At 46.4% G+C, this 12,566-nt stretch overlaps 1 protein-coding gene across 1 annotated transcript in view; it reads left to right on the top strand.

Moving 5' to 3' along the window:
- The window catches only part of tctn1 (tectonic family member 1), a 77,839-nt gene that overhangs the window by 53,728 nt on the left and 11,545 nt on the right, over window positions 1-12,566 (top strand). The window contains exons 12-13 of the mRNA XM_038788548.1: window positions 4,584-4,740; window positions 11,740-11,865. Of these exons, the coding sequence (XP_038644476.1) occupies window positions 4,584-4,740; window positions 11,740-11,865 (283 nt within the window). The remainder of the gene's footprint in view (window positions 1-4,583; window positions 4,741-11,739; window positions 11,866-12,566) is intronic.

The following is a 12,566-nucleotide window of genomic DNA, read 5'->3' as shown; positions in this document are numbered from 1 at the left end:
GAAGCATTGGAAAGGGTACAGAGGAGATTTACCAGGATGTTGCCTGGTATGGAGTGAAGATCTTATGAGTAAAGGCTGAGGGACTTAAGGCTGTTTTCGTTAGAGAGAAGAAGGTTAAGAGGTGACTTAATTGAGGCATACAAGATGATCAGAGGAATAGATAGGGTGGACAGTGAGAGCCTTTTTCCTCGGATGGTGATATGTAGCACGAGGGGACATAGCTTTAAATTGAGGGGAGATAGATATAGGACAGATGTCAGAGGTAGGTTCTTTACTCAGAGAGTAATAGGAGCGTTGAATGCCCTGCCTGCAACAATAGTGGACTCGCCAACACTAAGGGCTTTCAAATGGTCATTGGATAGACATATGGATGATAAGGGAATAGTGTAGATGGGCTTTAGAGGGGTTTCACAGGTCGGCGCAACATCGAGGGCCGAAGGGCCTGTACTGCGCTGTAATGTTCTATGTTCTATGTACTTGCCACTTACCCCAAGCCTGAATGTATTTCAGATCTTGCTATATGCAGACACTGACTGCTTCAGCATCTGAGGAATTGCAATAATAATAATCTTTATTGGTGTCACAAGTAGACTTACATTAAGTTGCTGTGGAAACCCCCCTAGTCGCCACACCCCGGCGCCTGTTCAGGTACACTGAGGGAGAAATGAGAATGTCCAATTCACCTCACAAGCACTTCTTTCGGGACTTGTGGGAGGAAACCGGAGAACCCGGAGGAAACCGACACAGAGGGAGAAAGTGCAGACTCTGCACAGAATTTAGAATTTAGAACAGTACAGCACAGAACAGGCCCTTCGGCCCTCGATGTTGTGCCGAGCAATGATCACCCCACTCAAACCCACGCAACCCGTATCCCAACAATCCCCCCATTAACCTTACACTACGGGCAATTTAGCATGGCCAATCCACCTAACCCGCACATCTTTGGACTGTGGGAGGAAACCGGAGCACCCGGAGGAAACCCACGCACACACGGGGAGGACGTGCAGACTCCACACAGACAGTGACCCAAGCCGGGAATCGAACCTGGGACCTTGGTGCTGTGAAGCAACACTGCTAACCATTGTACTACCATGTCGCCCTGGTACTGAGCGCTGTGAATTCAACTGCATTTTGACCATATATTGAAGGAAAGGTGATTGAAGCAGCTGAAGATGCTTGGGATGGGACATCGCCTTAAGAAACTCTGGCAGCTTTGTTCTGGCTTTGAGTAATTGGCCTCCTACAACCATATCTGTCTTCCTTAGTCCTGGATATGACTCAACAGTGGAAGATTTACCCCCATTCCCATTGACTTCAATTTTGCTGGTGTTCTTTGATGCCACATTTGCTCAAATGCTGCCTTGATGTCACCTTGCAGCTTGTGTTCAGCTCTTTTCTCCATGTGGAGTGGCACAGAGGCACTGCTGTCTCGCAGCTCAATTCCGTCCTCGGGTGACCGTGTAGAGTTTGCACGTTCTCCCCGTGCCTGCGTGGGTTTCCTCCGGGTGCTCCGATTTCCTCCCGCAGTCCAAAGGTGTGCCGGTTAGGTCGATTGGCCATGCTAAATTGTCTGTTAATTGGGAAAAAAAAGAATTGGGTACTCTTAAAAAATATTTTTCAAGAACTGATGTTGCCCACCGAGGTGTGTGTATCTGCTCTGGTGGAAGGTTGCGATGACAGATGTGACACATCGATCTTGGCATCCTCGGAGCTCTCCTCTGAGGTGGTTTCATGGGAGGCAAGGGAGGGGGCCACCCTAGATGAGCCGGCACTGTCGGCTGGAGGGCCTGCGGGAGAATGAACACAAGGTAAGTAGGAGGGATGGGTCAGTGTGTATGACAATAACAACTCACGTGTGACAGGTCCTGCGGGTGAGGCCCGGAGGATCCTCACTTCTGCGGCTTGCGCTGACCTCCACATTGGTGACCACTCTGTCTTCGGCCATACCCGTCACCTCCAGGGCCTATTCCTCGAAGGTCGTGAGGATTCTTGGCCGGGATTCGAAAATAGGTCTATATACCCATGCCCACCGGAAAGTGGGCGCGAATCACTCCGGACTTTGTTCAAAAAGTCCGGAGTGATTCTCAAGTTATAGGAGGGCCACAGCGGGCGCCGCACAGCTCCTGCTGCCGACACGAGGCCTTGCACTTCCGTCTGTGGGTCCCCGCATGTGCGCGGCGGCCATTTTTGCGTGGGCCCCGCGCAACATGGCGGAGCCATACAGCGGGCCGGCGCAGAAGAAGATAGGCCCCCCGAATCACGTGTGCCCGCTGATCGGTAGCCCCCCTAGAGTCTGATTCCCCCCCCCCAACCAGGATAGCCAGCGGGGCTGCACATCAGAGCTCCCGCCATGTGGAACCAGGTTGGAACCACGCCGGCGGGAACTCGGCCGATCGATCGCAGAGAATTGCTGCGGGGGCCTCTTTCAACAGCCCCCGACCGGCGCAGCGTCGACTGCGTTCATGCGGCTGGCGGCAATTCTCCGGTCCGCGGAGAATCGAGTTCCGGCGCCGCAGGTCTGAGACCCCATTCTCTGCCCCCGAGCCGAACACAATTTTTCCGGTGATGGCACCCCTCCGCCAGTCTGGGCCTTCTCTCGGCGATTGTGGGAGAGCTTCTGTGGAGAAGAGCATTGTTAACTGCACGCGTGGCTCACAGTGGCTGGGGGGGGGGGGGTGTTGAAGGGAGTGGGGTGAAGGGAGGGAGTGTTGGGGGCTGCATGGAGGGTTGGGGAATGGATGCTCGCGTGGGGGCAGAAATGTCTCGGGATGGGGTGGGAGGCGTTGGTGTCAATCACCCGTGCTGCCCGGTGTAGGTCATGGACCTTCTTGTGACACTGGTAGACAGTCCTCCTGGTCACGCTTCCCAAGCTGACAGCCGCTGCCACTTTATCCCAGGCATACTGGATGCCCTGTGGCTCACACTCCAGGACCCTCGGGGAACAGAACAAATCTCCTGGCTTTGACCGCATCTAGGAGCCTCTGCAGCTCCAAATCTTCGGGCCGGTCTTCAAGGCACCATGGCTGCGAGTAGAGTATGGCTGGCTGTGCAAGTGCTGTTTAAATGCAGCTCGACCTTGTTAGCGCGGGGGGGGGGGGGGGGGGGGGGGGGGGGGGACTGGCTAGCCCGGTCCTGGCAAATCAGCTGGCGAGCCTTCATTTGCAGCGTGAAGCACATGGGGCCTCATTAAGTGGAATAATTAACGTTGAATATCTTTCCCGGCCTTACCAGGCCGAGACCAGGTAGTTTGCGGCAGTTCCCGCTCACTATCACACTTGGAAATCTTTCCGGAGAATCGCGCGCTCTGTTTCCTTTTCCACAGATGCTGCTCCTCGACTGCTGAGTTTTTCGAGCATTTTCTGTCTTTATTTCAGATTCAGCATCTGTTGTGTTTAGATCTCCAAAGAGGTCAATTTGGTGGGCCTGTCTATTGAATTCAGGCAGGAAATATGACTGCTGCTTTACCATGGCTGGGAATTTCTGACTTGTTTTCAAGGTCTCCAATGTTGATGATCACTGTGGAAGCAGTAAGCAAAAAGTGGTATAAAAACAGAAAATGATTTAAATACTCAACATCTATTGAGAGAAAAAACAAGTTAATGTTTCAAGCATGTGACTTTTCATCAGAATAGCAAAGGAGGGCAGTGCGGTGGTGCAGTGGTTAGCACTGCTGCCTCACGGCGCCGAGGTCCCGGGTTTGATCCCGGCTCTGGGACACTATCCGTGTAGAGTTTGCACATTCTCCCTGTGTTTGCGTGGGATTCGCCCCCAGAGCCGAAGGATGTGCAGGCTAAGTGGATTGGCCACACTAAATTGCTCCCTAATTGGAAAAAATTAATTGGGTACTCTAAATTTATCTAAAAAAAAGAAAAGCAAAGGATTTTAAGCCTTATTCAGCCTTCCTGTAAATGTTGTCTTTCTCCCACAGACCCTTTCTGCAGCTGAGCACCCTGCTGACAGAGCCACAGAAAATATTGATTTGATTTAAATGAATGAAAATCGCTTATTGTCACAAGTAGGCTTTAAGTGAAGTTACTGTGAAAAGCCACATTCCGGCGCCTGTTCCGGGAGGCAAGTACAGGAATTGAACCCGCGCTGCTGGCCTTGGTCTGCTTTACAAGCTAACTATTTAGCCCACTATGCTAAACCAGCCCCTTTTGTCATGATTTATTGTCACGAGTACCGTGGTACAGTTAAAAATATTGCTCTGCATGCAGTCCAGGCAGATCGATACATGAAAATCATAGGATATATGATAAATACGAGGCAGATGGCCCAATAATACGCCATCCCACTTAATTTAAATGGAAATGTTTGACATGGATCTTTTGCAGACATAGTCCTGACCATTGGCAAAAGCCTGGAAATCCATGTGCTGCAAAAAGAATGTGCAGATTAGTCATAAAGAGGCTCCAATCCCCTCTTGTTGAACTTTGCAACTGGGAAATATGCATTCCCCGGATACTGACCTTGAGTAAAATCAGCTCCATTATCTCATTGGCTGAAAGGGTTTATTTATAGTCCTTTTGAACAAAAAACATTCATTTATAAGTTACCAAGGTTTTTCTTATATATCTTTAAAGACTAAACAACAAGACAGCATGCCATCACTGGACACGAATCATCATGAATCTATTACTTGGACACAACTTTCCTCAAATTGTGGCATCGTTTGGAAATTCCCCAGTGCAGAATATGAAAGATTGGGTGACCATTGAACAAGTTACCTCTACAGCTCAGGTAATAAGCTGAATAAAATACGAAAAGAGGGAAAAAGGATCACCATTTTCATAAGTCTATGAAGATCTGTAATATGTTGCAATATTAATCAGAGCAGCAGATAAATATATGGGGCACTACTGTTGAAAAGGCAGATTTCAACAATCATTACTAAATGAATATGTGTTTATTGCTATCTTTGAAAGGTTTATAGTCTGTGCTTTCAAGCAATAGAAAATAACTAGGAACAAAATTTTGAATTCTTTAACTTGCATGAAATAAATCAAATGTTTCAATACGTTTTTTTCCTGACAGTTTGTGAAATGTATTTCCTGTTGAAAGGAGCCTTCAATTACATTGGTACCAGCTGAATGAACTTGGTTCACACTGAGTCAATTCATGACCGTAACAGTGCTCTTAAAGTTACCCCTCCTTAAAAGTAAAAATTTAGCATTGAACTTTATTTTGAGGGAAACTCCATTTCTTTTCTCAATTTTGTTCTGAATATTTCTTCCACAAATTATACTTGGTTAACTACATCAGATTTTTGTAAATACTCTCATCCTATTTACAATAGCAATTTGCCAGATTTTGCTAGATTTTTGTACCTTCAGCTGAAAATGTTTTTGTGGCTGAAAATGTAATTTGTATGAAGTACAATCTAGCATTGATGTGACTATAACCATGGTGGGATTTCTGAAATTCCCATGAACATTGAAACCATCATTGAACAGTTCTAAGTCTGAACCAGAAAATGGCAGCTGAAGATTTCATTTAAAGAGAAATAAAAGGAGGGAAAAAGATTGAATTGTGTGAGAGATCAGAGACAAACAATTTAAAATATTTAAAATGCTAGTTTTTTTGAAACCTCCACTAGTAATTAATAATAATCTTAATATTCTTTATTGGTGTCACAAGTAGGCTTACATTAACACTGCAATGAAGTTACTGTGAAAATCCCATAGTCACCACATTCCGGCACCTGTTCGGGCACACAGAGGGAGAATTCAGAATGTCCAATTCACCTAACAAGCACGTCTTTCAGGACTTGTGGGAGGAAACCGGAGCACCCAGAGGAAATCCACGCAAACATGTAGACTCTGCACAGACAGTGACCCAAGTCGGGAATCGAACCCTAGTGCTGTGAAGTAACAGTGCTAATCACTGTTCTACCAACCTGTGCCAGCCCAAACCTGAACGAATTAGATTCCAGGCTTGTTAAGTTTAGTTTTCAGAGCCAAATGAGTTGTATGTAAGTAATTAGAACATATAGCCCACAAAATGGTACTTACTACATTTGGGCTTGTTCTGTACACTGTGTGTGTGTGTATATATATCAAAATACAGCAAACTCATAACTTCCATGTATTTCACACGTGTCTCTGTGAGATACCAATATTGCGTAGCTTCTGAAGGAACAAGGCATTTCGACCAATAGTTGCCTAATTTATGCATTTCACTGCACATGCGTGGTTATTGGACGTTGCTGCTTTCAAGTTAATTTTTACCTCAAATTCTAGCCTGTTCTAATTCTACCCAGGTTTACAGTAATCAATTTAGTTGAGACCAATCATTATGTAGTGATGGATGTACTGTTCATCAACATGTCAACCAATTCCTTTCCACATGAACTGTAGTCCCCTGGCCCCAAGGCAACTTGAATTGACAGGGAACATGTGGAAAGATTATCCAGACAAGTTGGATGGAAATTAATTCTACGTCGTTTGATTTGGATTATTGGAGTGACCTTCATTCCGGGGCAGACACTCCGCCAAACCCCTCATGCAAACCATCGCTTCAGGTGTCCCGCCACCTAAATAGTATCCGCCTCTGGGCTATCGGGGAGGCAAAGGCCAACATGTCAGCGTCTCTCCCCAACTGCACTCCCCATTCTTCTGAAACCCCAGATATTGCCACCCATTGGTTCTGGGAAAGAACCAACTGCCCAGCCGAAAAGCCAGTTGAGACGAGGGGAGGGAAACGTCAGCCTCAGAGTAGGGAACCTCACATGGAGGCACAGAACTGGCGAGGGCAGACTCCTAGTGCAGGCTCGGGGGCTGATGGACAAATTGACAGGCTTCATCAGCTCTGAGCTCCAGAGACATAGCGAGGCAATGAGAAGAGACTTCCTGGCAGCCGTCGAGAGGGCAGTGGAAGCCGCGACAGGCCCCATGAAGGAGGCAATGGACAATATGGAGTGGCGGCTAGAGGCCCAGGGGACGACGACTAGAGACCTCAAAACAATGGCTGGAAAAACCTCTAGAACTGGGCTAAACCATGGAATACCTTAATTCCAAGTAGTCAAGGAAAGTCCTAGGACCGGAGGGAAAGTCCCAGTACCGGATGGGTTCCCGGTAGACTTTTACAAAAAATTAGCAGCAGCACAGGCCCTGCACTTGCGGGAGATGTTCAAAGACTCATTGTCGAAGGAGGCCCTGCGCCCGAGCTGGCTCAGGCCTCAATCTCACCGATCCCCAAAAAGGACAAAGATCCAACAGAGAGTGGAAGTTACAGATTTATCCCTCTTTTAAACACTGATGCAAAAAAGCCTGGAGAGCTGCCTGCCAGAAGTGATCGCGGGAGATCGGACCGGGTTTGCCAAAGGTAGACAGCTAGCAGTGAACATCAGACGCTTGCTGAATGTAATAATGACCCCATCCGGGGAAAAGGCACCAACGGTGATCGTCTCCCCGGACGCTGAGAAAGCGTACGATCGAGTAGAATGGAGATCCCTCCTGGAGGTACTTGAACATTTTACGTTTGGAGCAGGGATCACTGCGTGTGCGAAGCGCCTGTACAGCGCTCCTGCGGCATGCGTATGGACGAACGCCACCAGCTCCGAATAGTTTCGGCTCCACAGGGGAATGAGGCAAGGGTTGCCAGTTATCCCTGCTGCTGTTCACACTGGCAATCGAACCACTTAGATTGGCAGAGTGGTGGATAGGCATTCAAAGAGGGGGTGGAGAACATATAGTCTCACTCTATGCAGATGACCTGCTCCTCTGTGTCAAACCCCCTAGCCAGTCTCTAGAATATGAAAGACGATCTTACAGCGAGGGCGACACATAGGAGGTCTAGCCCTGCTGAACCTCCTACTCTACCACTGGGCGGCAAATGCAGAGTGGGTGAGGGGGCGGCTAAGGGAATTGGAGGTGGATTGGGTCCGAATGAAGGAGGTCGTCAGCATGGGGGCATCTCTCCAAGCACTGGCCACCACACCACTCCCGGCCCCCACACGCGCACACTCCAGGAGTCCGGTGGTAATGGCCACACTAAGGATTGCCACACTGTGTTTAGAGATCTCCATCCGCAACAGCCATAGGTGCACATTGTCGAGGATAGACACCACATTCGGGACATAGAGGGAGGACAGCGGGTCAAAGAGAGTGAAGGACATGTACGTGGATGATAGACTGGTGACCTTGGGGGAAATTTCAGAGAGGCTCCAACTCCCAAAAGGGAATGAGCTCAGTTACCTACATGTGTGTGAGTTCTCCGCAAGGAGACAAAAACATTCCCCCAGAGACCCGGACACACATGTCTGGACACGATGGTAGGGCTGGACTGGCTAGTGGACGGCAAATGTGGCGACATCTCCGGATGAGTCATGGAAAAGGTCAGGACCCCACTAGATGGGAACACATGGAAATGGGAGGAGGAGCTGGGCAGAGATAGGGGGGGGACTCTGGATTAAGGCGCTGCACAGGATCAACTCCACCTATGTGGGCTAAACCTGATACAGCTCAAGGTGGTACACGGGGGGAGGGGGGGGGAAGAATTGACGGGGTGGGAAGGGTACGGGCAGGCAGGGAACACTGCCTGGATGAAAAGGAGCCCGCACGTAGCAGAGAATGTTCTGGGAGTGAGGCCATTTACAGTAGGGGATATAGATTCTGCCCAAGGGGCCAAACCAAGGTAACGGTCCTGCCTAACCTACCCAGGAGAACTCGAGGGGGAATAGGATTTCCCTTCCCAGCAAAATGAATGTAACTGTAATAGATTGTGAATGATATAAAGAGCCCTGAAAACAGTTGTAAATAAATATGTAAAGTTGTGTGTAATGCACATCTCTAAATGTTAAGAGTCCTGACAAGAACGCTTCTAAAAAAAAAATTACAAGGTACACACTAATGTATAGAGAGTAGGGAAAAGATAAAACTGGGACCACTGTCACAGACGTGGGGACAGCCTGTGTCGGTGTTGTTACTGTGCCGATTATTATTGTTGTCTCTGTATTGTTCTGCAAAGTTTTGACATTAAGTGCAGAATTCCAATAAAAATATTTTTTCAAAAAGTCAACCAGCTGATTAAATTGCTTCTCAACCTCTCCCACCAGTTCAAACTCTGTGGTTTTAATTTTGTTCTGTTCAAGCAATTTACTGTGATATAAAGATAAAAGTGTGTCCATTATAATTTCAATCAGGTGTAAATTCTGCAATGCCTTATTGTCCTGCCACAAAAATAATTTTAAAAATCTTCTATATGTGAACTTTCAGCTTCGAAAAGGTCCTTTCTTCCCATCACTTATTTGTAACCTGCAGAATAATTAAGTCCTCCTCCTATAGTTTCCATTCAAAGAATTAAAGAGTGTCTTGAATAAGGGAAAGGGATAAGTATACCCCGCAGGGCAAGAGTTATAGCAATTATGATGCCATTAGACATGATTTAGGATGTGTAGGTTGGAGAAGTAGGCTGCAAGGGTTGGGCACACTGGATATATGGAGCTTGTTCAAGGAACAGCTATTGCATGTTCTTGATAAGTACGTACCAGTCAGGCAGGGAGGAAGGGGTCGAACGAGGGAACCGTGGTTTACCAAAGAAGTGGAATCTCTTGTTAAGAGGAAGAAGGAGGCCTATGTGAAGATGAGGCGTGAAGTTTCAGTTGGGGCGCTTGATAGTTACAAGGAAGCGAGGAAGGATCTAAAGAGAGAGCTTAAACGAGCAAGGAGGGGACATGAGAAGTCTTTGGCAGGTAGGATCAAGGAAAACCCAAAAGCTTTCTATAGGTATGTCAGGAATAAAAGAATGACTCAGGTAAGAGTAGGGCCAGTCAAGGACAGTGGTGGGAAGTTGTGTGTGGAGGCTGAGGAGATAAGTGAGATACTAAATGAATACTTTTCGTCAGTATTCACTCAGGAAAAAGATAATGTTGTGGAGGAGAATGCTGAGACCCAGGCTATTAGAATAGATGGCATTGAGGTGCGTAGGGAAGAAGTGTTGGCAATTCTGGACAAGGTGAAAATAGATAAGTCCCCGGGGCCTGATGGGATTTATCCTAGGATTCTCTGGGAAGCCAGGGAAGAGATTGCTGAGCCTTTGGCTTTGATTTTTATGTCATCATTGGCTACAGGAATAGTGCCAGAGGACTGGAGGATAGCAAATGTGGTCCCTTTGTTCAAGAAGGGGAGCAGAGATAACCCCGGTAACTATAGGCCGGTGAGCCTCACGTCTGTTGTGGGTAAAGTCTTGGAGAGGATTATAAGAGATACGATTTATAATCATCTAGATAGGAATAATATGATTAGGGATAGTCAGCATGGTTTTGTGAAGGGTAGGTCATGCCTCACAAACCTTATCGAGTTCTTTGAGAAGGTGACTGAACAGGTAGACGAGGGTAGAGCAGTTGATGTGGTGTATATGGATTTCAGTAAAGCGTTTGATAAGGTTCCCCACGGTCGGCTATTGCAGAAAATACGGAGGCTGGGGATTGAGGGTGATGTAGAGATGTGGATCAGAAATTGGCTAGTTGAAAGAAGACAGAGGGTGGTGGTTGATGGCAAATGTTCAGAATGGAGTTCAGTTATGAGTGGCGTACCACAAGGATCTGTTCTGGGGCCGTTGCTGTTTGTCATTTTTATAAATGACCTAGAGGAGGGCACAGAAGGTTGGGTGAGTAAATTTGCAGACGACACTAAAGTCGGTGGAGTTGTAGACAGTGTGGAAGGATGTTGCAGGTTACAGAGGGACATAGATAAGCTGCAGAGCTGGGCTGAGAGATGGCAAATGGAGTTTAATGTAGAGAAGTGTGAGGTTATTCACTTTGGAAAGAATAACAGGAATGCGGAATATTTGGCTAATGGTAAAATTCTTAGCAGTGTGGATGAGCAGAGGGATCTCGGTGTCCATGTACATAGATCCCTGAAAGTTGCCACCCAGGTTGATAGGGTTGTGAAGAAGGCCTATGGTGTGTTGGCCTTTATTGGTAGAGGGATTGAGTTCCGGAGCCATGAGGTCATGTTGCAGCTGTACAAAACTCTGGTACGGCCGCATTTGGAGTATTGCGTACAGTTCTGGTCGCCTCATTATAGGAAGGACGTGGAAGCTTTGGAACGGGTGCAGAGGAGATTTACCAGGATGTTGCCTGGTATGGAGGGAAAATCTTATGAGGAAAGGCTGATGGACTTGAGGTTGTTTTCGTTAGAGAGAAGAAGGTTAAGAGGTGACTTAATAGAGGCATACAAAATGATCAGAGGGTTAGATAGGGTGGACAGTGAGAGCCTTCTCCCGCGGTTGGAGGTGGCTAGCACGAGGGGACATAGCCTTAAATTGAGGGGTAATAGATATAGGACAGACGTCAGAGGTAGGTTTTTTACGCAAAGAGTGGTGAGGCCGTGGAATGCCCTACCTGCAACAGTAGTGAACTCGCCAACATTGAGGGCATTTAAAAGTTTATTGGATAAGCATATGGATGATAATGGCATAGTGTAGGTTAGATGGCCTTTAGTTTTTGACTTCCCATGTCGGTGCAACATCGTGGGCCGAAGGGCCTGTACTGCGCTGTATCGTTCTATGTTCTATGTTCTAAGTCTTAGCCATAAATACTATACTAGGAATATATATTCTCTAAGGCCAAGTAACAGTCTTCTATATATTCCAAACTCTGATGTAGTGAAATGCTTGTGAGGGGGCTATAAGCCTTTAAAATTATTCCAACTTTAGTTTTGTTACAAGTGGAAGTTTGTGTGATTTCATGATTATATTCTAATCAATAAAATAACTAAAAATACCATTTATTTGTAGAATTGTGGTTGTGACCTTCCTCAGTCTTTAGCCCTGGAGGTGAAGTGGACAAAGTATGGATCCTTAATAAACCCACAGGCTAAAATAGTAGCAGCCACACGAACAATCAGAGAAACCTGCGTTATGGTATGTGAACAAAAAGCTAATCCTTTTAAAAGATCACTACCAGCTGAAAAGAAAATTGAAAACTGGCATTTGTTAGTTGCTAGAATGAGAAGTGTTAAGAACACAAAAGCCTCTAAATTGACTACAAATATTAAGATTGCTTAAATAAGTATTTTGCCTTTGAGGCTTATTAATGCGTTCAGCATAGTCCTACCAAACCATTAATGATTTTCAAGTTTACAGTAAGCTAAGCTTCCCACCTAGATTACTTTTGCGTTTTGAATCTTTTCTATCTTGTCCTTTGAATCATAGATGACTCTTGTGGTAAATTTAACCCTTTGTGATCACCAAACTCTTTGTCTACTAATTATTTTTGCTACTAGAATATATACGTAGCTCCACAGGATCTCCTTTCAAGTGGCAGTGCTTCATATAGATCCTGTTTAAATTCAAACTATTAAATCAAACGTACTTTTTTTGTTCCATGATTGCTTAACAAGACTAAAGCCATTTTCAACAGTAAGTCCTATCTTAATCTCCCAAATCACAACTCTTTTTTAAAATAAATGAAAATACCCAATTTGTTTTTTTCCCATCAAGGGGCAATTTAGTGTGGCCAATCCACCTACCTTGCACATCTTTGGATTCTGGGGTGAGACCCATGCAGACACGGGGAGAATGTGCAAACTTCACATGAACAGTGGCCCGGGGCTGGGATCGAA

This window comes from Scyliorhinus canicula, chromosome 1, assembly GCF_902713615.1.
Source record: "Scyliorhinus canicula chromosome 1, sScyCan1.1, whole genome shotgun sequence".
Lineage (NCBI taxonomy): Eukaryota > Metazoa > Chordata > Chondrichthyes > Carcharhiniformes > Scyliorhinidae > Scyliorhinus > Scyliorhinus canicula.
This window is presented reverse-complemented; position numbering and strand designations above follow the sequence as displayed.